A 23,656-nucleotide genomic window follows, 5' to 3' on the forward strand; every position below is an offset into this window, starting at 1 on the left:
CGCTCTCGACTCAATCGATTAAACATTCCACTTCCCTTCATCGGGAGAAAAAACAATAATAATGGAAACAAAATAATCAAGTGGGGAAATCACGTCAATGGACCACCTGATGTGTCCAACTCAATTGGGTCAAGTGGCCGTCAATCGCCACGCGATCGACATCCCCATTTCTTATTGATTATTTTATTCTCATTTCAACAAACTTTGAATGCATTTATTGTCGTCATAGAATAGAGTTTTGTTCGTTTAAGGCAATAAACATTCTGGTGAGAGAAACAAGTTCAATTGACGAGAGATTTTATTACTTCCAAGATCTCTAATCCAAGAAAAATAATACGACAATTTTGCCACTGCCCCCGATTTTTCATGCTTGTTCTAACAATACAGTTGTCTTATTGCTAATTGTAAAATTACCAATAAAAACCAATTCAAGGGGTTCCGGATAATCTCCATAATGTTTGGCAAATGGGGTTCGTTCCAACGACGTCCTCGAGGACAATAATCCATCTGGGGAAAGAAAAAAGTAATATTCAATTAAAAAAAATATTAATCAATTTCAAAATCTATAATCAAACAAAAATAATTAACGAAAAAAATTATCCAATGCAACTAACGCATTATTTCAATTTTCAATAAAATGTAAACTTACCAATGACCGTGTGCATCGCAGTGACAATGGACCACCTGACATTGACAACGTAATTAGGTCAAATTGCCTTCAACCCCGAAGGTTCATCGACCCCCGCAACTACCTGGTGTCTCGGGAAAATCGATGGAGCCCGAATCCCCCTGACAATTTCCAAACATTAACGTCAAATACATCCAGAAATTTCATCAAGCCCCTGGTACAATAATCTCTCACAGTGTTTCGACATCATCCTCATCCTCGTCCTCGCAATGAGAAATGTCCCTCATGAAATGTGGGCGCTCGGCGGTCGCGCCCGCGTGTTCGTGCTGAATGTGAATGAGTGAATAAAAATTGAAAAAAGAGGGAAATAGAAATAACACGTTTTCTCGTGGGGACTGGCACAACGGCCACACGGCCAGTGGCACTTGGTCTCACTCACGATCAGTCGGTGGCGCGGCGCGGCGCTTGCTACACTCCTCTAACATCTTCTCTGAGTCATTCGTTTATCCGTATGAGGAGTATCACGTCATACGAATTACTCACAACACCGGGAGACACTTCAGTCGGATTTATACTGTGCCGGGATGCGCATTTAGTCAATACTCATCACAATGTTACAACACATTTTTCCGGGGACGCCGTATTGATTTTACAAACACGTGAAGTGATTTCAGTGATAACAGTTTAGTGTTTTTGTTTTGAGTTGGTTCGGAACACTTTCACAATGGTAAGTTTTCACGTCATACCATTCATGCTGGTACCATTTATCCACAACTAGAAGAAATGGTTTTCATGTTCAATGTCGCATTTTATTTTCCAACATTAGACAATTTATTAAGACCTGCTGTTCCAATTTCTTTATCTTCAATTCCATTTGACTCTTCAGGGGATATCAATGATTAAGATGATGGAAATTGGAAACAATAATGAAACTTAAATTAGTAGAATTGAGGTTTATTTTTTGATAGATTGATTATTCCAAAGTTTATCATTTTTATGTGGAGTTGCCGGTTATCTGTTAATGAGTCTTTGTAAGATTCAACTGGCCGAATTCGTGATTTTCCAGATCAATTAGAAATCATTCCCTATTCTCAAAATTCTTTGATGTGCAACGAGACAATTATTCATAATAAATAGTAGACATTAATGAAGCTGGGGAATCACAATCAAAGTCATCAATGAATTCAATTGAAGTCTAAGTCAATAATTATTGTCATCCTCATTTCTAAAGTTTCTATTCTATTTTTACTAATTAACCCTCAGCTTTCGGTTACACGTTTTGATATTTAATTGTTGTGATTTGAATAATGAGAAATTAAGTAGTGATGAAGTATTAATTCCTTGAAAAGTAAACCCCCGAGGGCAATCGCTCAATCACCTGACATTTAGGTCAAAAATTCCTCAGATTAAGCACTTTCCTGTGCTTTAATCCAGCGTTTAAATAATCTGAATTTTCATTCAGTCCCTAATGCATTTATCATTCATTCCTCACTCACTCATTCACCTTCCTCCTGAAAAGCTCTTGAAGGCTGAAACAAAAATGATGAATGGACGACTGTAATTACAAGTTATAAATAATTAGTCCACTTTCCCATACCAGAATTTTGATTTTTCCCACCAGCAATTTTTTGGTGCGACTGCTCGTTCTTTAATAACTCTTAAAAATTGCAGTTCGATAATTAAACCGGTCCCTTTCGTTTCTCCACGTTGTACATTCGAATTGGCTAATAGTAGAAAACCTTAACTACCTGTTGTGAAGTGAGATAGTTTTGGAGAATCTCATCGCGTGACTCTCGCTGTTATCCGTCCAAGGATGAAAAAATAGAGGATCGAACCTCTGTAGATGTCTCTCAATCGATTCCAATTCTTGAATTTCCACTCATTTTTATTGCGATCCATTCAAACAAGTGCAAATTGAGGTGTATCGGGTCTGATAAGATATGACAAGTGTCACTGTATATCCACCAGGTAATGTTGTTCTGTTCAGGGGAATTTTCTGTTTGTCGGGCAATCGTAGATGTTGGTCGAGTGTAGACAGCATGAAGCCATGGAAGAGACAACTGGAGCTCACCGATGTGAAACGGATGACAATTTTCGTTTCTTAGTGTACACAGAAGAAAAAGTCTCATTATCTGGATGAGCTTCTGCCGGCAAACGCTTCTCTCTCTCTCTCCCTCGGAAACTTGAAAAATTGGTTTTCCGTTCCCTCTATTCTGGGTAAAGTAATGGAAGTTTGAAATGCGAACTCCAGCACGAGGAATAACTTCACGTAGTTATTTCAATTGTTTTCCAAAGTTACAATGTCCATGAATAATTAAATTATTCTTTCTGTGCGGCCACGTGCATTGATGAGCCTCTCTGTGGCCCATATTAATAATACCATGTCGGCATTGATTGGATTACACGGTTTTGGTACGATGAATGACGCGAGAATACTTGTCAGCAAATAATGAAAACATGTACCAGGAAAAGAGGCGAAAAATTGCCGTGACTCATCGGAAAAATAAATGTACAGTAGGTGAAGGGAATCCTGGATAATTAAAATCCTCGGCATTAATATTCGTTATATTTCTTCATATTTTTTAAAACTTCCAATCTCGATAAATTTTCCGTCATAAAATATCTTCATACCCTAAAAAATATCGTCTTGGCCTGTTGAATAGTTGGATTCTGTTGAGTGCACAGTAATTATTCATGACTAGGACTTTCAAATTCAGTTCAACTAAAAACAATTCTTTGGGCCGAACAAGAGTTGTTCGAGAATCTCTTCATCTTTCATCTGAGTATATGCACATAAAGTGTGATTGTCGTTTAACAGATGATTTATTTTCGCTAGATGACCTATTTTTATAAAACATTGATATTTCACTTGATGAATAAGTTGTCTAGTATTCGGTCGCATTCTTCCTCCAGTTCTCCAACAATTTGTCAATTTCTTCAGGATAATATGCCAGTGCCTGGAGGCCACAGAGCACGAGTTCTCTGTATCGCTCGGAGAACATAAATTCTTGGATAATTATTTAATCAGCACTCGACAAATTTCCCTAAATATCTGGAATTCTACAACGAAAGGAAGAGCGTAGCCTCGATCCTATCAAGAAAGTGTCGACCTTAATCTCGAATGAATCACTTGTGGAAATCCATTCTTCCTTCGTCCCCGACAAGGCTGAATCCCAACATTAAACCAAATAAAGTCATCGGTGTCCCTGGGCCCTCCGACAATGGAATACATGTACATAAGCAATTTCTCGTTTCAAAACATTTATGTACCGTTATACACCGGCGAATAGCCCACTATCGTCAACAGCCAACGAACGAAACCGTAAACGGAAGTATATCTCTTACTCTCTCTTCATTTTCCCTCTCTCACTTATTTTTTTTACCGCTCATACAAACAATAAGATTTGACATCAACGCGTGTGTAAAACGTCGAATGCACATTTACAAAGGGAATGAAAAATTACTGGACTCGTTCCGAGGCATTTACATGGAGCGGAAGCACTTGCCAGACGGACGCGACACTCCCATTCCCGTTTAAATTAGAGCTGAGGTCAAATTACAGATGGCAACTGAGATTTTACGTTCCATAGCTGTAACAATGGTACAGGGGAAATTCTGTAGGAATGAAATGACGTTTTACACGTCCAGGAATTCATTTATTATGAATGCGTGCCTTTTGTTTTATGGTTTCACCAATATTTAGACTATCGGAATGAGACTTTATCAATTTTTAACAGAAAATTTGGTTTACATGGAATACCTCCTGGATTAATCCATAATTTGTCAACTTTTAATGAATATAAAATCTATCGGAGTTTATATTTCAAACTATTTATCAAAAATTAATTTACAGTTAGATTGAATAGGTCTTTGTACGATTGGTATTTATTTTCTTCTCGTGTTTCCAGTGGAGATTGGAAAACATTTTTATGGGTGAAAATTCTGAGAAGTTTGGGGTATGATGGGTATGCTGTTTTCGTGGGTCTAAATAGGAGGTGTAGGGGTGGGCCCAGTGTTAATGTGAGTTATCAGGTCCAGGGTGTGGTGACCCTTTAGTCTTTTTAGTTAGTTAGTCTGAGGAAAGGAACCGGAGAGGTTGTACCTTTCGAGCGTATAAAATAAAAGAGAATAAATAATATTCACACGTTTGAATCATTATAACTCTCCCATTTGTAATAAAATAAATATTTTTTGTGCCAATCTGCTGACAGCTGACCAAGTTTGTTAAGGATAAATCAGGTGTTCTATCAGTTCACGAGCTCTATCAATTTTCATATCACAATGTTTGGTTTTACTTTGTGATGAATATCTCCGAAGAAGAGATATGAAATGCTCGTGGAGCCTTTTTTGCGGATGTCATTTCACTCTGCAAATTTTATAGACAAGAACTCCCGTATTTCCGGTTGAGTCAGAGATATTCATAAGAAACACCGAGAAAATAAAATGCAAACGATGAGTTTTCAATCTCGGCGAAATCCGTTTTTTTTTTTAAATAATTTCCCCTTTCAGTCCTTCGAATTTCTATGACGTCTCGGAGTTTCGATAAGATATACATTGAATCGATGGCACAGTGTATTAGACCACGAGACAAAATAGTGCTCGATGAGTATCTTCAAAACCAAAGGAGATAAGGAAATTTTTGTGCAGACACCTTTTGTCGTACTCACTTTTCTCTTCGAGTAAATTCTTAAGGAGATTTAACAATCTCAAAAACTGATAGTAAAAAGCCCAATGACTCAGGACAATGAATCATCGAAAGAATAAGTCAATAGAGTCTATTCAGTTCTTACATCCGTTGTTTAAAAAAAAAAATATACATTTGTCTCTCCAGTCGCAATTATCTTTTCCGCTGGGAAAATATATCTGAAGAAATGAAAATGGCATTTCTTCACTGTTCCCTCAGTTGATATTTTCACTTCAAATTACAACAGATATAACCGCAAAAATAAAAGAGAAAATTACCACTCCCTTTAATATCGCGACATGAACGAAAGCCAAAGTGAGACGGGAATTATCTATCTCGTTTCACCGACTCACCACTGTACTAATAACTCAAACTTGTAACAACTTCTCTTTACAACTTGCGTCATTAGGTGCAGCATCACTGGCAAAGTCAGAATGTCAAAGTGTCGGGAGTTGATGACATGGTCCTTCTTCCAAAGATCACCGAGGAGGCAATTATGGATAATCTACGGAAGCGGTATATGGATGACTACATATTCGTATCCTTTGATAATAAAAATTAATATGATTCAACAGCCCCCATCGTTGCTACTTTCAACCGTAGGAAATTGAGAGGATGAGAATTTCTCACGCTCAAGTGTTCATCTCAGGTGCATTAGCTGAAAGTCTAGTGACCCCTGGGGGCCATTGTACGCCTGGTAGATGCAGCACATTACGTAAAACCCATTGAGCTGTTGCATAACGATTTAATGAACCTGAGATTATATTTTCCTCAATGTAAATTTTCTATTCAACATGTAGACGTGCATCGGACCTGTTTTGGTATCGATAAATCCGTTCAAACAGATGCCCTATTTTGGGGAGAAGGAGGTGCAGATTTACCAGGGTGCGGTGAGTAATTAAATTTCATTCGTGCAATAATTACGGGAAAATATTGAGGTATTAACTGTGTACATTATTTTTTAATTGCTCAGGCTCCGTATGAAAATCCACCTCACATCTATGGTCTAGCGGATGACATGTATCGCAACATGCTGATAGACGTAGAGAGCCAGTGCGTCATAATAAGGTTTGTCATACGTGTGGTTCAAAAATGCACTCTTTGTCTCTGTGATTATTTTTGTATTGAATTTTTTTTTTCAACTCGTTCTGTTCTGATTCATCACCGCTACGATGAAACAGTGGCGAGTCAGGCGCCGGCAAGACGGTTGCAGCCAAGTACATAATGGCTTATGTATCGAGGGTAAGCGGTGGTGGTGAACGCGTACAGAGAGTCAAGGACATTATCCTGGAGTCCAACCCACTGCTTGAGGCATTTGGCAATGCTAAGACCATCAGGAACAATAACAGCAGCCGATTTGTGAGTTTATGAATGAATTCAGGGGGACAGTCGTGGGTCACCGGAAACCACGTGAATAATCGCATGTTTCCATGAATATTTTGATTTAAAAGTTCAACATTAGTGTTATGGCGTCCTATTTATGGATAAAAAGTTTGGGAAAAAAATTATTTTTTTTCTGTAGTTTCGGAGTAATTTTAGTTGTTTCAAAATTCACATGTTAAAAAAAAAATAAAAACTTCAATAATTAATTCTAAATATTTTACACAAGTTGTTGCGCAAATGTGATTGTTTTAACCACTTGACTATTTACCTAGCAAATTCATAACTAAAAAATGCATTTATTATTTAAGGGCAAATACGTAGAAATGCAGTTTGGAGATGGTGGACAGCCGATTGGCGGTAAAATCACAAACTTCCTCTTGGAAAAATCTCGAGTAGTTAGGCACAACATTGGCGAAAGAAACTTCCACATTTTTTATCAGCTGGCATCTGGCGCAAATGAGCAGATGAAATGTAAGTAGGGGGGCCCTACCATCAGGGTCATTCTCCCCTGACGACACGTGCTGCAATTCTCTTTTAATTCTCAACGAACTAAAAAAAAAATGTTCGCGTCCTGGATTTCTTCGTATTCTCCTCTGGCGGTAGAAATTCCATTATAAAAAATCAATTATACGGCGAAACACGAGCTGATTGAATAGGATATACGCATGATTGATTGGCATGAGAAATTTTCAATCCTAAGGAATTACAGATAAATCTTTAATGGTCTGTTAGTTCTATTTTTTTTCACAAATGAAAGTGGATTTATTTAGCCATCAGTAAGATGACAAAATTTTTTTCATCGTTGAGTATTAGACGAATATTTTTATCTTATCTTTTCATTTGTGTTATCAGCGGAGTTAGGACTCCGACAAGAGCTTGATAACTGCGATTACCTGATGAACTGGGACGGCACTGCCCTCCGGCAAGCTGATCGTGTGGGTGGATCCGATGCTAAAGAATTTCAAGAGACCTTGAAAGGTAATAATTCAAACATGGATGAACACCAAATTTTATCAACTTTCAGGATAACAAATCTATTTATATTCATATCTATGAATCATTCCACGTCCCCATGCCCTCATTAATGAAACAAAGGATCAAACAAACAATTATTTTGCAGCCTTGAGTGTTATGGGAATTGTAGAAACCGAGGTATCAAACCTCCTGAGGATAGTCTCTGGTATCCTCCACATAGGCAGCATTAAATTCCGGGAGAACGGAAATTACTCCCAAATTGCTGACCGAAGAGGCAGGTATTTGCCCTGTAAATTGCGTTCAACGTTGTAAATAACAAATTTTCATTTTCTTTTTACTCCAGCACTTGAATTCCCATCGTCTCTACTCGGCATTTCTGCGGATCGTCTCTCCCATAAATTGACATCGAGGGAATTCGAGTCCAAATGGGGCAGTCAGTCGGAGAGTGTTGATGTAACACTCAATGTACCACAGGCACTTTATACGCGTGATGCACTAGCCAAAGATATTTATGCCAGGTTGTTTGATTACTTAGTGAAACGTGTCAATTCAGCCATGCAGACAACTGGAGACTCGTTTGAAATAGCTATTCTCGATATATACGGATTTGAAATATTTGAAACCAATGGATTTGAACAGTTCTGCATTAACTTCGTCAACGAAAAATTGCAACAGATATTTATTGAGTTGACGTTGAAAGCAGAACAGGTGAGAATATGGAATAATTAGGACCTTAAAAGCATGAAAATTTAGGCTACAAAAGGATTCAAGTCGGTCCTTACTATTTTATAATTTTTTCGTAGCCTAGTCGAAGAAAAAATAAAAACAAATATTCTCTAAAACGTCACTTCTATTAGAAAAATTAAATAGTTATTTCTGAAATTTTTTTTTCACTCAATTTAGTAGAAAAATCAACCCTTGAACATGAGGAAATGAATTGTGAACTTCTGGAAAAAACATATGTACTTTATATTTCTATTTGATTCAAAGTTCATTGAAAACGGCTGATTAATTTTTCCAACTCATCTAAAAACTTCGGTTACGCAACCAATAGTTACTAACTTGTTATGTAATTCTCGAAGTGGATAAATTCATAAATTCTCGAGCAATGCCATCCACCTGTGAATTGCACTTAAAAAATCCCTAATGACCTCAACCACCGCAGCATCCCACTAATCTCTCTAATCAATCAATTAGGAAGAGTACATAGCAGAGAACATCAAATGGACGCCAATTGACTACTTCAATAACGCGATAGTTGTTGACCTTCTCGAAGGCAAACGTCCCCCCGGTATCTTCTTGATCCTAGACGACATCTGTGCGACCCTCCACAGTGGCACAGGTTCAGCGGACTCTGACCTACAGAAGAAGCTCTCCGCAGCCTCCAACACCCACCCTCACTTTCTCGGAACAAGCGATGGCTTCGCTATTCTCCATTACGCCGGACAGGTGGCCTACTCGGTTGACGGATTCTGCGACAAGAACCGGGATGTCCTCTTCACGGATTTAATCGAGTTGATGAGAAGCAGCACCAATCCCCTCATCCAGTCCCTGTATCCCCCGGAGGACGACGCAAAAAAAACAAAGACTCTTAAAAAACCGACAACAGCAGGAAGTAAAATCAGGAGTCAGGCAAGTAGACTTGTTGCACAACTCATGAAGTGCACTCCGCACTACATTCGTTGCATAAAGCCAAACGAAACGAAGAAGGCGCGTGACTGGGATCAGATGCGGGTGAAGCACCAGGTCGAGTATCTGGGCTTGAAGGAGAACATAAGAGTTAGGAGAGCGGGTTTTGCTTATAGAAGATCATTCGCCAAATTTTTGCATAGATACGCCATTTTGACGCGTGAAACCTGGCCCATCTGGTCTGGAGATGAGAGAAGAGGGGTTCAGTGGATCATGTCGAGCATTCACATTGACGAGAATCAGTATCAATTGGGTACCACCAAGGTCTTCATCAAAGCTCCGGAGAGTATATTCATGCTGGAGGAGGCTAGAGACAGAAAATTCAATTTTTACGCGAGAATTATTCAGAAGGCCTTCAAGAAGTTCTTCGCCAGGAAGAGACAGGACAGTGAGAAACAGGCAGCTGCTGACATAATGTATCGACATAAGCAGAGACGCAAACCGAGTCTGGAGAGGAATTTCGTTGGGGATTATATCGGCCTCGATGGAAGGCCCGGACTCATGAGTCTTCTTGGGAGAAGGGAGAAAGTTCTCTTCGCTGAAGTTGTGAGGAAGTATGATAGAAGATTCAAGATGTGCCGGAGAGATCTGGTGGTGACGGGGAATTGTTTGTATTTGATTGGGCGAGCGGAGAAGCCGGGCAAGTCGGGGAAGGGGCGATTTGCCAGGGGCCAGAGGGTTTTGGAGGAGATTATCAAGAGGAAGCTGGTGTTCGAGCAGATCAGTCATATTTCTCTGAGCACTCTGCAAGACGATTTTGTCATCATTCATGTCAAGGAGGACTATGCAAGTCTTCTACAAGTTATGTTTAAGACGGAATTTCTATCTGTACTCAGCAAAAAGTATCTGGAAATTGTGGGGCATCCACTTAATATCAGGTTCAGCAACAATTTGGAGTTTAAAGTTAAGAAGGAGGGCTGGGGCGGAGGCGGCACTCGTCAGGTCAAGTTTACGCAAACTGGCTGGGGGGATGAGGAAGTTTTGAACTCGAGTGGAAAAATTCTGACTGTGACTATTGGACCCGGTTTACCCGCTAATTCGAGACCAAGCAGAGCTGCAGAACAGAGGAGTGCAACAAGGTAATTTCTGAAATTTTAAATTTTTTCATAACTCCTGCATAGTACCCTATCGTTGGAAAAAACAGATTGTTCGATTTGTAAATTAATATGTTAAAAAATTCGTCCATTTGTCTGTAATAATTGATTTATTTCCATCTTTAGACCTGTGAATCATCGGCCTGCACCATCTCTCCAGAATAATTCATCCGTAATAAACCAGAATTCGAGACCCACAAGGCCCTCAATGCCCAGCGAACCAAGACCAGCACCAAGGACACTCTCAGGTGTCCAAAGTACCGTTCATGCTGCACCGATGAGTTCCAGACCCCAACTGCCACCTAATCGACCAAACGTTCGACCCACACTTAACAATATCAACAACAATAATAACAAAGTCGCTGGACTATCAGCATCCCTAGGTAAAATACTGGTGAATCCCTCGGGAGCGCCAAGAGTGGGTCTCCTGAGAGCTCCTCCCCCACCTTCAGATCCAGCGCCACCAAATCAACCGATGGTCCATCCATTCGCCACCAATCAGAAGACGGAGAACAGAAATAGTGATAATCGATTGTCTGCAGGAGTCATTGATATAGATGATCCCAATCACCGGCTAGCTGCTGCCCTTCAAATGCATTGCGGTAAAAATAAGGGATCTCAACCTCAACGAGCACCACCTAGGCCACCTTCAATCTCCAATCTTCCTAGAGTCAGAGCTCTCTATGATTACAGTCCGCAAGACTTGGATGAATTGGCGTTGAAGGAGGGGGATGTCATTGAAGTATTAAAAGAACGTGAGTTATGTTAAACATAATTTTGTATTAACGGGAAATGGGTTCCTTAATTGCCTAAATTTCTGCTTGATCAGTTCATTATGAAGATGATTTGATACTTACGAGGAGAAAAATGGAGTGATCTGAATAATTTTGAGGCACTTATTTTTTCATTTCGAAAAATAAGGAAATCCCTAAGACGTATGTTTTCACGGAATTTGGCAGTACTGGCAATTATTCGTTTATAATACTTAAACTCATTACTTAATCATTTAATTCATACGTTGTCTTTCAGATGAAGGCGGTTGGTGGCACGGTAGAATGAATGGGAAAACTGGCCTCTTTCCCTCAAACTACGTAGAAAAAATTTAAACTGTTACCCATAATGATTTATAATTCCATTTCTACCTTATTTTTAGAATTGAATAAAACCTTCCAAAGATACACTGAAACGGCAATCGATCATTTGATAATCGCTCATTAGATGCACGATTAATGGAGACATGGAGTCCATTCATGAGTAATTAGTATGTAGATAGCCCACAGATGATTCTATCATTTGTACTAAGTTTGTACCTCTTTGTATTAAGCTTAAAATGGTTCGTTACTTTTTGATTTATTACTAAATAAAAAATAAAAAATCCAACAGCCGTTTGGCCGACAGATTAGTAAAAGATGATATTTTTTAATAGGTTCGCTCCATATCGATAGAGAATCGTTGATAGTTCAGTGATTTATTTGTGTAATTACTGGTTAGTAGAAAATGTGAACATAGAGAGGCAGAGATTATAAGGGATGATGATGATATAATTTTTATGGCACTGACTGTTGTCTTGCGGCCGTTGATCATAGGAGAGATTGCGAACGCTTATGGAGTAGCTTCAACCGCCAAATTACGTACAGGTAGCGCGGGAACTACGATGGTGAACGTGCCTGACGTTAAGGCATTACCACGAAGTAGGTGGCATTCGATTGATGAAACGATTTCTGATTGTTCTAAAGCTCTTTTGTTTCTGGGGGACAGATTTCTCATCGATTCGACGAATCAATAGCTCTTAAGGTGGAGTTTGGATTCGGTAGGAGGGCTTCCACCTCGGGATGGGGTTCAGGCTCTTTGCTTTCTGATTTTTCAAGGAGTTCCTTGAAGGTCACCACTATTGTCTCCTCTTCTTTTCTATTTCTCTTTAAACCTGTGGCAAAAATAATAAAAAAACTATTAATTCCATTGAAGGGACGACAACGAAGCCAGCTGGATAGTATTAACAACAAATGGAAAACTACGATGAGACATATTCAACATGGTAAATAAATCGTAAAATTTACATGGTGATTCATGCACCACGTCGATTTCTGTCGACTCACTGGCAAAAACGTTTAGGAGATGATCCTCGCAATCGATGAAGTAGATTTTCTTCGTCATCCCGAAATTCTCGATTGAATTAACCACGTAAGGGCTGACGTGGAGAAATATCAGCTGTTGAGATTTTCCCTCAAATGCGTTGATGAGATTTTCAATCCCTTTGGTGGCGGTATAATCTATACCCTGAAGCCTCTCAAAGTCTACAACAACTGGGTAAATTCCTCGTGCCTCGCGATACGCTACTTTGATTATTTTCGTCGTCAAGAACGATACTGCGGGGTAGAACAGGCCTATTTCTGGTTTAACGAGGACATATTTGTCATCTAGAACTGTCTGAAATGCAACAGGAAAAATCGATAGCCACGATTATAAGACAGTTCTCATCTTCTTCATAAAATATCCTTAAAGAGGGCTTTAGACGCCCTTATATTTTTTCCTATACTCTCTCGTTGTGTTTTTACCTTTCTGGAATGAATCTCAACCGTTGGTCTTGCAGACAGATAAAGCAGGAACAGAGCATTGACAACAGTACCAAACAACAATCCAGTCTCCACGTTCAACAAAATACTGATGATGAATGTTCCCACAGCGATGAATAGGTCTTTTTCTAATAGAAAAAGACAGAATATAATGCAAATAATTCAATTTATGGATCTGACAACTTCATCCACTCACTGTTGCCCCTCCACAAGACCTTCATGATCTTCACGTCGATGAGAAAAATAACAGCGGCGATGAGAACAGCTGACAACGTGGATCTGGGAATAAATCCGAAATAAGGTGTAAGGAAACTGAGGGCTAGAAGGGTCATAATTCCAGAGTAAAGGCCAGCCATGGGGGTCTGTATGCCACTGGCACTGCCCACAGCACTTCTGGTGAAGGCTCCACAAGTTGGCATCGATCTGAAGAAACTTCCTGCTATGTTACACACACCCAGGGTGAGCATTTCCTGCGTTGCCTCGACCGGACCATCTCGCACTGAAATTCAAGATTAATCTCCCGCAGACGTTCGAGGAAAAGTTTAGAATAAACTTTAGGGGTAATTAGCTTGATTCATAGAATTTCATAGCCTCAATAATTGTCCTCTGAATGTGCTGGTAATTAATATATTTAAACTTACCAAACGCTTTTGCAATAGCAACATTAGCCAGAACAGCAATGAGTGGAACCATAATAATCCCTGAGCCGAGATGGGAGCACATTTCGTAGAATGAATACGTGACATTTTCATGCTGAGTGGAAAAAGGAGGTGGGGAAAATTCAGGAAGACCTGGTCTCACAGTGGCAGCAGTGTTAAATATATACTCTCCATCCTGATGATACCTGAAGGTGATAGTAGATGTGATCACAACGATCAGTGCATTACGAGAGATCGAGAGAAACCAAAGGGTTTTCTCCAGCAAAATTCCGGCTGATTGGTTTCGACGCTTGATCGCATCGCACGGTATGTCCTTCAATTTCTAAAAATAGAAGTATTTTACGCTTTATCGTAATGATAAGGACGCTTGGAAGCGGGGACATTAATTTGTGCGATGAAACTCACTCGGAATGCCAAGAGAAATAAGATACAGGTGATACCCAGTGCAGTATCGTTCCATCGTATTAGCCAACGTTTTTCGTACAGCTGTACTAAAGTATGTATGATGCTCTCTGATTTAATCTTAACACCGACTAATCCGGGGAGTTGAGAAATAACGATTATAATTGATGTGGCTGAGGTGAAGCCAGACGTTACTGGTATCGATATAAAATCGACTAGAAAACCTGAAAGATGGACAATTTCTTTTAGGCGTGTTTTTTTCACAAAAGACCTTATCTTCAAGAAAATAATGTGATGGGAAGTCTAAGTCCGGTGGAAGTTTGAGCTAAAATTTTTTAACAGTGTAAAATGAAAAGTAGGAGTGCCAGTCCGTAGTTTACCTTCGGTTCCAGCTGTACAGTAATCGTTAGTAAAATTATTTTCAAACACCTGCCTAAATTGAAAATTCCCATGCAAAGTTCAGCACATCCGGCTAAAAAACAGAGTAGCACCGCAAAATCCGGATTTTTTGTACTGGTGAATTCGGCGGTAACGAGGGCCATCAAGGAGGTTGCGCCGATGGAGACTTCTTTGATTGTTCCGAAAAAAATGTAGACGAATCCACCGATGAATGAAGAATATAAACCATACTAAATGAAAAAATCATTTTGATTTTATGATATTATCGAAATAATCTGAATATGTTTTTTAACTTTTTTCTCCTTCCGCATACAATGAATTAGAGGTGTGTGAATATTTCCCATTTAGAGTAATTTATAATGAATTGAATTCGAATCATTCAATCCCGACTGTAAACAGTTGCGACCTTGTGAGAGTGTCATTAGCCGCTAGGAGTGATTTTAAATAAAATAAAGTTTCACTTCGCGAAAAAATTGGAATCTGACAAAAGTCGATTTTCTCTCCAGTTTGGACAAATTGGAATTATTCGCACATATGAATAAACTAAAAAAATCAATATTTAATTCCAATTCTGAATGAAGTTTCACTATTTAATTCAATTCATTCATTATTCGTACACCTCGATAATGAATACATAGAAAATATTATCTTGTTCGTACTTGCGGAGTTAGATGGGCCAGTCCGGCATAAGCAATACTCTGAGGTATCATAGTGAGTCCCAGAGTAATTCCCGCGATGAAATCAGAAATTGCGTAAAATCGTGAGTATTTCGGCAGCCATCTCGTTATTGGAACATACTTATTTATGAAGAATTTTGCATTCTTCTTCCGCATTGTCTCCTTGCTCTCCCCATTTTCCATCTCTGGTCGGCTTTATTTTCACTCTTCAAATCAATCCTACTTGTACCGATGTATTCATCAAGTGAATAAGAAAGTGAATCGCAATCGTTATCAATGAAGAATTATGTTAACATCTCGTCATCTACCAGGAGAGATAAAAAATTGCCAAGTGATAATTTTTTATTCACAAGTTGAGCAAATTTCCTTGTGTCGTGATAATGACCTGCTGTACTTTTATCACTTTTTCACTATTTTCTCTCAATATTTCATCTCGATTGTTGAGATCTGCACTGGGATTTTTAACTGATTATGGTCACTTACGATTTAACGACAATATCACGATGTACTCGCACAATGCGGTAGCAACGTAGTACTGGCACACACACGATTAAATATCAAACAACGATTACAAATAAACCCATTCTCATTATCTCCATGAGCCTGATGTAAATAACACAATGGAAATTATAAGCACATTAGCAGGAGTTGCGTTGATACAGCGAGTGATAAGAAAATTCCTGACACCTTCCTATGAAAGACCAGAAGCCTCGACCATGACGATGTACAGACTTATCCATAAAATGGAGGCAATAAACCCCTCAGCTCTATGCAAGACCTTGTTAGAAACATTTACGAACAGTTGAAGCCTAGAATCACCTCATATGCTTCAATTACACACTATTCATCACATCTCATCCCACCTCTCATCATTCAGCATCAAATGGAAAAATGACCTCTCAGTGAGTGCGGGGTAATAGTGCAGCAAAACCTCTATTCTCATATATTTATTTCTACCAAATAATATATTACCATAAAATTGTTATATCCTCTGTACATTATTCATAACGATCGATTACAACAAAGTACTCTAACATGTACGTGGCACAGATAATATCACCCCAGATTATTCCCAAACACTGTCGTTCACCCAAAATTTCAAATTTCTCTCTCGTAAAAATTATAATTAAAAAATGTCAAAACAGGAAGAATTATTATGAGCCCATTAACTCGGTATTAAATAAATAATCAATAAAAATCCTATAAAAAAACCATTCACGAGAGCAAATCAACGAAGTTTCTTGTTGACTTGATCGATCATGTCATCGATTCGTTGCGATATACCTCGAAATTTGTTGGGCTCAGGTCCGATCATTTGGATGAGCTGGGGCACCTCTTGTCCGCTAATTTGGGTGAAACGGGCCAACGCTTTCATGCAGGCAAAGAGCTGCTCCTCTGGGGGATTGCCGTTGAAGTACTGGAGGAGGGCCATTGTCAGTTCCACTGCTACGTCGTCAAACACCTGATGAAGTAAGGGAAAAAACATTGCATGATTTACCCAACGAATTGAGAAGACGTATGAAGTAATCTAGGATGACAACAGAAAATGAAAAAAAAAATCAGATGACGGATTTTCAGAGGTTCCTCCAAACACCGAATGATGAGTGATGGTTGTCTAACGTCGACTCACCTCGCAGTCACGAATAGAAGGGGAAAAGTAACTGGGATAGGTACCTTAGAAGCGCTGCCTTTGGGTAATAGTTGCCGGAGGGCTTTGTTTTTGTTCATTTTCTGAAAAAATATATCCAATCCCTACAGAAAAATCCATTCCACCCTTCCTACATATTTTTTTTGCATGTCATCAACATAATCAACAAGCATTTGTACATTCAGCGACAATGTAAACATTCTTATCTGTTGTTCTTATTTTCGTTTTTTTGAATACATAGACGTTAATGATACGACTCGGAAGGCAGCACTTCTGTTTGGATAACGTTAGACATCGTTCTGTTATCGGTGACGATTTAATGCAAGTCAGATGGGAGAACGCGAGTTACATTTTATTTGTCATCAGTTGTGGAATAAGTTAGACGAAAAGCCAGAAGGATACAGACCACAGTTTTTACCTCCTTGCAGGCGAGGTTGTGGATTATCGCGGTGCCACGCGCCTGGAGGTCGGGGCAGTCTGAGAGGAGGGAGTGCACTGACACTTTTGTCGTTACTCTGATGTTACTGATTCCTTGGTTGTTGTGCTGCCATTCCGAAATGTAGAGGAGCCATTCTGAACTGCTGAGGTTCTCGAACATATTTGCCATCTAGACAATAACAAATAGTTCACTGAATTTTGATTCAGTAATTCAGAGGTATGGGAATTTTATAAAGTCACATAGATGTGGACTTACGAATTGTGCAAGAGGAAGTTGCTCTTCAACTGGATGACGGTCGATATCATATGCGAAGTTCATGATTATGTGTTCCCTCCTGTCCTGATGCAACAGGAGAATTACATCGTCTTTCAGAGCTGCTGCACTGAGGATGTTAAGTAGCCTCACCCTTGCAGCGCTTTCCAGTGACTTATCATAAAGGATTCGTCCTGAGGGTGAGCAGAGTAAAAGTCAAGCATGTGTGCAGGGAAAATACGCAGAAGTATCGTAAATACTTACCAACAAAGTTGAGGAAATTATCTCCCAGCGCCCAGGACCCTTCATTCTCCAGGACGTACTGACGCAGCTCTTCGAGATTAGTCTGTTCAGTTTCATTCAATTTCCCTTCTAGCAGACCAACAAGTGCCTCGAACTCAGCAACAACGTCCAACAGATCTTTGAATACAATTGGGGGATCTCTCTGTCGTTTTCTCTCTTCAATTTCCCGCCTCTCCGCTGCTTCCATCTCAAGGGCTCGCTCTGAGGGCAGCATTTCAGCTCCCATGTCACCATTTGTTGGTTGCATTTCGGCTACTATATTTGTTTACAGTGTAATTAATTAATTTAGGAACATCTTTATGTTTCCACCGCCTTTTTCATCTTTCTATTCTGCTCTCATTAATACTATCTCTATTATTTCCTAATTAACAAAAAACCCATTTTTCCTCGAAAATTGAAAACTTTGCTATTATTTCCTTTGTAATTATTACCAGAAAAAAATTCTACTAACCCTCACTGTCTGCCATAGTTGCACAATTACTAGTACCAGTACTATTACTTTCACTACCACTGAGCTCCCTCAACACCTTATCTTTTTTCTCCTTCTTCTTCTTTTTCTTCTTACGCTCCTTCTTAGCTAATTTCTCGTTCAATACGTTGCGCCTCTCCTCCAACGCAATTGAATTTAATCTCGCCTCTTCAATTTCACTATTGAGCAACTGGTACTCAGGTGATGCTTCCCGCTGTATCCTAGGTTCAACGAATCTCTGTCCAACCGTAAAACCAGCGCTGGATTGACTCGCCAAAGATTCAATGAGTGGTGCTAATGCCTGCCCCACCGGTCTGCATGAGAAAATATTTATTAATAATTTTTGAATAAACATGTGAACAACGTCGCAGTGTCTACTCACGTCTTGAGAATTTCCTCTGGCAAATCCAAAATGTATTTTGGAATACCACTGCCCACGAGAAAACTGCTCACCTCGTCCGAGAAACTGTTACAATTTAACCGTAGAAGATTGTACGAGCCAGTTCTGAGGAAATTAATGTTTCATAGTTCATTTCGAGATTGTGTAGGTGTCATCGCAGAGGAATTCGGGTTTTGAGTTTAATTTTTTTCAACGAAAAATATAATCCGTAAATATAATTCGTTATATATTAATATAACAAATATATTAATAGTTATTGAAACCGACTGTAATGGTTGGGCGAGTGTGGTGTTGCTCCGGCGATCATCCAGGCTAAGCAGCGTTCCACTGGGATACTACTTGGATGGGTGACCGTTTAGGAACACCGTTCGCTCGCTCAAAAATTACTGTGCGGAAGGCACGGGTGTGGAGACCCAGTTGTACCCTTCGTGTCAGTGTGACGGAAGGGTACACTGGGACCCTGCACTATCGGCCGACTGTACGGTAGAGGTTTTCCATGGTTTCCCTCTACTCCTGTGCAAATGCAGTACAGTTGGGAAAAAGTCGGTCCCATGGCACCGCAGGGGAAGGGAAAAACAAAAGTGGAGGAAGAGAGGAGAAAGGCTAGGCGGGAGGAGATGTAAAACAGCGGAAATGCGTTGTAACATTAAAGGAAAATAAATAAAAAAAAAAAAAAAAAATATTAATAGTTATTGAGGATTACGAGTCCAATATTTTAATGCTTATCTGCAGTAATGAAAAAAATCAAAGCACTACCCGAATTATCGTGTGAAAAAACTTGACTCACGCAAATTTAGATGTACCAAGACCGTTGATATACTCCAAAAACACTGAGTATGGCAGAAATGTATCACCGAGCTTCTCAACTCGTTCTGGTTCCCCGAGGACAGTTCCACCCTGAAAATAAAAAGTTTCATATCATTGAGGAAAATTGTTCTCTAGAGAATCATCGCGAAGGAGTCCGGTATAAGTTAAAGCTGGAAAGCGCGAGTCGCAGTTTCCTGAATTTATTTTTCTAAGCAATTTATTTTCGTCCGGAAAGACATTACCGTTCCTCAATTTTTGAGAATAATAAATAATGAGTGTTGAAAAAGAAAGTCTACCAAATATACTTTCCAACGTACGTAGGAGCGAAAATTCACGTAATTCCGGAAGAGAAATTTATTCTGAACTGGCACTTCACTGATGAAAATGCTGACATTTGTCGGTTTAATCTGGTAGTTATGCGGCGTGACAGGACATTAACCACAAGACAACTGAGTTATGATAAACACTTGATGGCCAGCCAGTGGACACCAACAAGGAGAGTTCGGGGTTCAATGTGAGGATAACTGTACAACTTTGATGGGACTTACCGGCAGGCTTTTCTAAACCCTAAGACGTTACGCCCAAGATGAGTATGAGAAGAGCGTGAGTGTACCACCCGAGCTGGGTGGTGTGAATTATATTTAGAAATCACCCAGACCAAATTTAGTACAACACCGTCTGACCGAGAGAGTATCGTATGGCCGGTGATGCCACTGACATTACCGTCTTGTACTGGGGGACAAAATTGAGGGAGAAGAGGGAAACGGAGGAACGAGGGGTTGGGAATTAGAGGGAGACGAGTTGGAAGATTGAAAGAACGTGTGGATGTGTTTTTATTCCATCTTCACGTGTCTCAGGATGTCAACACCTCTGCGGTCGTTAAACTTGATCAATTTGGGGGAATTTTTAGGTGGTTCTACTTACGGGTCTGACACTCTGAATTCCCGAGGGGCCGAAGAAGTACTCACGACCGTAGGCGACTATCGCTGTATGCCAAATACCGTCCAGGTGACGACCTGAGGAAAAATTTCAACGAATTATTGAATATTTTTGGGAATTCATTGATTATTAATTTATTGTGACTCAGAAGACATTTACAAATACTCGGAAAAATTTCTCATTTACTACTTCATCCCCTGCAGTATTCAATTTTCTGAAATGATTTCTGAAAAAGAAACAGCTCAACTCTGACAAATCAGCCTTTCTAAAAAATATTTAGAAAATTTCACCACAATTTCGTGAGTCGTAAACCCACTGATAAACAATCTCGAGGCTTCCACCTTGAAAATCGACAATAGCCATCAAACATCAACAATTTACATTCCCCCGAAGCTCGAGCAACGCTCAGCAAAATTCGGCATTATGCAAAAGCCGAACATTTGACCCACATTTTTCAAAAATAGAAAATACTTCCGTGAGTCACTAATCCCATTTCTTTAATATTCCTTTTCATTCTTGACACCGTCGCATGGGGTTGAGTATTCTATTCTGGCTACGGTTTTCTCGTTAAGCCAATTTAGTCCGTATCTTGGGGTGCCCCAGCTGCGAGGGGTCAGGAACCTCCGAGATCCTCCGAGTGAGAAATCACATTAATGAGTCTCAAGGATGGCCATCAAAAACCCGACTGCAACAGCACGTAATCTCTCAAAATACCTCGAGATTCCATATTAATTCCTTTTATACTGTTCGCGTGTTAAATTGACCGTTGAATATGGGAATTATTTTTACGTATCAACCGTGTGATTTCCGTGCCACGAGCTTCCGCAATTCTGCATGCCAAGCTTTTTCGCATATAAATAATTCATTGCGTTGTGGGTAAATTGTCTATTTACCTCGTCTTAAAGAGCCTGTTAAAGAGCCCCAGTGTCGTTATTACCCTGGAATAAAATATCGAATCATCGCGTTGTATATCGCGACAAGATATTTCACAGTTTATTATTAACACGCCGTTCAGACAAAAGACACGAAAATAGAGAACTCCGAATTTTCGCCCAATTTATATTGGTAGAGTGACTGCATTTGGCACTGTCACAGAGTGACGCTCGAATACTCTGATAGTACTCGAAAATGCCGGCTTGAAAAAGTCGCTAAAATATCTGAGAGGAATCCACCTCCGCAGGAATTGATTTATTTTTACGAATAAAGTCCAGAGGATATTGGTAGACACTCGTTTGACGTTTCCAGTTATTTTTCGAAAGAATATGTTGAATTTCAGTGACGTTCACCTATTAAAATCTGCGACATCATCGCTGCCATTCCCTTGGTCAGGTCGTAGACGAATAATTCTACTTTTGTCCCCATCTCGTCAGCGTCTTCCATTGTGCTTATCTGAAATCACCAGGAAAATTACAGAAAGAAGTTAATCAGTGATGCATAAATAATACATTTTTTCATTGGTTATAAATAGTAAACACCAGTAGAATATCGTTCCTATGGCATTGCAAGTGTCAAATTAATATCGAACCCTTTAATTCCAGTTGGGATTCTCCTTTGGACTCACACTAAAGAGTCGAAGTTCTGATGAATAATTAACTCGAGCAAGCACAGAGATTACTGCATAATTAAAAGGCCTAATGCTTTATTTGGCAACTGGCATTCTGCCAACTGTCCTTTTTAATTTTTCCTTTCCTTAATACTCACGAATTTTTCTTGATGAACCTGCGGTACGAACCGGTACATGATTGCGTAAAATACAAAACTTTAATTGAGACAATTCAAGTGGTTGCCGGTTGGCACATGCGGATCGAATATACTAATGAGTGATTAACGTTGGGGTGAGTCATGTGGGGTGAAGCTACTCTGTCGATCATTGGCCTCAGTGAGCATTTGGAAGCAAAAAAAAAGATGTTGTCTGGGTGACGGGAGCTGAATTGATCGAGCAGTGATCGACGTTATCTGCATCGTTAAGTTTATTGAGTGAAGGCGGGTAAATCAGTGCTTTCAACTTCCGGTTGACAATTCAAATGATTGACTCTAGGGGTTGAAGGGCTTTTCTGACGTACCTGGAGGTGTCACAGATGAGGAGGCAGCGAAAAAAGTTAGACTAGTTCACAATTTATTCGCAAATACGGTCACTTAATCACGAATTATTTGAGTGAAATTTCCTCACAAAGCACCGGAAGTGGCACCTGGAACGGGGTAAAATATCCTCGGCAATGTCGCTGGGTGGGCAACTGCCTGGCAAATGCATCCACCACGCGTCCACGACTGAGAATTTCACAACTACTAGTGAGCTAGTGAGCGGTGTGGACAATTCCGAGTGAGAGACCCAACAAGTCCAAGTAGGAAGAAGGTAAGATGTGGAAAGAGGATGGATTGAAAAATGGAGAGGGCGGTAGCAACATCTTGGCACGTAGAAGTTTTAACGAAATATTAAGAGGACCACTCGTTGGAAAAGAGGGTCAACTTATGCTCGACCTGGGGAAGTGATTTAAGAAGGTACATCTAGAGATGCAATAATGCAGAGACGTCGCCAAGGGGGTCAAGCGAAATTTAATTATGAGAAATAGTCAAGCTCTGCAAATGTTTAATTAGACAAACTTCCGGTTGCTCCGGGCATGGAGTTCTAAAGCTTTGGAATCCTAACAAATTGATGATCAAATATCGAATGAAAAGATTTTCAGTCGAAGCCAAAATCGGAATAAAAAACCTAAGGGCTTCCAAAAATCAATAGTCAAAAATACCATTCACTTTCTGGGAAAAACAAGTCCAAACAATAAAAAATTCTGTAAAAAATTGATGGAAAATAAGTACTTATTCTCTAAATTCATTAGTCGATAGCTCTGACCCGCTTGCCAGTTCCCGGAGACCCCGAAGATAATAATTAATCATCAAAAAATAAGAGAACAACAACGCAAAAAGGCTTGCGCCTAGTTCTCGAACGAATTGAATACGGCAAAGATCGCCCGGGCGAGACACAAAAAGCCCTCAAAGATTCTCAAGCTCTCTATTCATTTCGCTTACTCACTCGGTCCCCCTATCCCTGTAGTGGTGTCACACAGACTTCACCCCTAGTTCCCGCAGTGGCGTGCAGTTGCGACTGTGTGCGTCAAGCGAAACGGCGTAACGTGACAGAAAGAAACGTCCTGGTGTTATCGTTGTACGAGAAAACTCAGGATTATCGTGACGTTGAATTAATTAACAATCCACATTTATCACTGCACATTTTGTTCCAA

General features: G+C 39.8%; 3 protein-coding genes and 1 long non-coding RNA gene across 11 annotated transcripts; 1 reads left to right on the forward strand and 3 right to left on the reverse strand.

Moving 5' to 3' along the window:
- Positions 1-5: 5 nt before the first annotated feature.
- LOC135164442 (uncharacterized) lies at positions 6-3,280 on the reverse strand. The gene is made up of 3 exons (XR_010299297.1): positions 2,377-3,280; positions 650-2,157; positions 6-507 (listed from the first exon to the last, which is right to left on the reverse strand). It is a non-coding gene; the product is annotated as an uncharacterized LOC135164442 (long non-coding RNA).
- Positions 1,216-17,697, forward strand: LOC135164425 (unconventional myosin-If-like). The gene is made up of 13 exons (XM_064124761.1): positions 1,216-1,355; positions 5,722-5,850; positions 6,113-6,202; positions 6,286-6,380; positions 6,494-6,671; positions 7,004-7,166; positions 7,548-7,673; positions 7,816-7,944; positions 8,014-8,378; positions 8,868-10,438; positions 10,580-11,208; positions 11,483-13,586; positions 13,686-17,697. Exons 1-12 carry the CDS (start codon positions 1,353-1,355, stop codon positions 11,557-11,559), a joined length of 3,555 nt encoding a protein of 1,184 aa, XP_063980831.1. The 5' UTR covers positions 1,216-1,352; the 3' UTR covers positions 11,560-13,586; positions 13,686-17,697.
- Positions 11,906-15,686, reverse strand: LOC135164429 (sodium-independent sulfate anion transporter-like). Of its 2 annotated transcripts, XM_064124775.1 has the most exons (9): positions 15,549-15,686; positions 15,146-15,467; positions 14,521-14,716; positions 14,091-14,311; positions 13,668-14,007; positions 13,223-13,525; positions 13,009-13,154; positions 12,511-12,880; positions 11,906-12,377 (listed from the first exon to the last, which is right to left on the reverse strand). In XM_064124775.1, exons 2-9 carry the CDS (start codon positions 15,344-15,346, stop codon positions 12,217-12,219), a joined length of 1,938 nt encoding a protein of 645 aa, XP_063980845.1. In that variant the 5' UTR covers positions 15,347-15,467; positions 15,549-15,686; the 3' UTR covers positions 11,906-12,216. The 2 variants fall into 2 exon arrangements, with proteins under 2 accessions (XP_063980845.1, XP_063980846.1); XM_064124776.1 differs by lacking the exon at positions 15,549-15,686 and having other exon boundaries at positions 12,550-12,880; positions 15,146-15,347.
- LOC135164431 (uncharacterized) lies at positions 16,096-23,590 on the reverse strand. Of its 7 annotated transcripts, XM_064124781.1 has the most exons (12): positions 23,165-23,182; positions 22,122-22,139; positions 21,707-21,809; positions 20,406-20,497; positions 19,462-19,571; positions 18,657-18,779; positions 18,257-18,588; positions 17,767-18,060; positions 17,506-17,696; positions 17,230-17,418; positions 16,838-16,894; positions 16,096-16,625 (listed from the first exon to the last, which is right to left on the reverse strand). In XM_064124781.1, exons 1-12 carry the CDS (start codon positions 23,165-23,167, stop codon positions 16,392-16,394), a joined length of 1,746 nt encoding a protein of 581 aa, XP_063980851.1. In that variant the 5' UTR covers positions 23,168-23,182; the 3' UTR covers positions 16,096-16,391. The 7 variants fall into 7 exon arrangements, with proteins under 7 accessions (XP_063980851.1, XP_063980855.1, XP_063980856.1 ...); XM_064124785.1 differs by lacking the exons at positions 22,122-22,139; positions 23,165-23,182 and adding an exon at positions 23,449-23,590; XM_064124786.1 differs by lacking the exons at positions 22,122-22,139; positions 23,165-23,182 and adding an exon at positions 23,445-23,580.
- Positions 23,591-23,656: the final 66 nt, after the last annotated feature.

This window comes from Diachasmimorpha longicaudata, chromosome 7 (genome assembly GCF_034640455.1).
Source record: "Diachasmimorpha longicaudata isolate KC_UGA_2023 chromosome 7, iyDiaLong2, whole genome shotgun sequence".
In the NCBI taxonomy this organism is placed as follows: Eukaryota; Metazoa; Arthropoda; class Insecta; order Hymenoptera; family Braconidae; genus Diachasmimorpha; species Diachasmimorpha longicaudata.

Coding starts and splice junctions, on each gene's coding strand:
- LOC135164425 (XM_064124761.1), top strand. Junction 7,674..7,815: donor ATTTCAAGAGACCTTGAAAG/GTAATAATTCAA, acceptor ATTATTTTGCAG/CCTTGAGTGTTATGGGAATT. Junction 10,439..10,579: donor GAACAGAGGAGTGCAACAAG/GTAATTTCTGAA, acceptor TTCCATCTTTAG/ACCTGTGAATCATCGGCCTG.
- LOC135164431 (XM_064124780.1), bottom strand. CDS start 22,160: ATGTACCGGTTCGTACCGCAGGTTCATCAAGAAAAATTC. Junction 17,697..17,766: donor TAATTTCCTCAACTTTGTTG/GTAAGTATTTAC, acceptor GCTCACCCTCAG/GACGAATCCTTTATGATAAG. Junction 17,419..17,505: donor AACTTCCTCTTGCACAATTC/GTAAGTCCACAT, acceptor GTTATTGTCTAG/ATGGCAAATATGTTCGAGAA.
- LOC135164429 (XM_064124775.1), bottom strand. CDS start 15,346: ATGGAAAATGGGGAGAGCAAGGAGACAATGCGGAAGAAGAATGCAAAA. Junction 13,526..13,667: donor TGCTATTGCAAAAGCGTTTG/GTAAGTTTAAAT, acceptor CTTGAATTTCAG/TGCGAGATGGTCCGGTCGAG. Junction 12,881..13,008: donor TTGAGATTCATTCCAGAAAG/GTAAAAACACAA, acceptor GTTGCATTTCAG/ACAGTTCTAGATGACAAATA.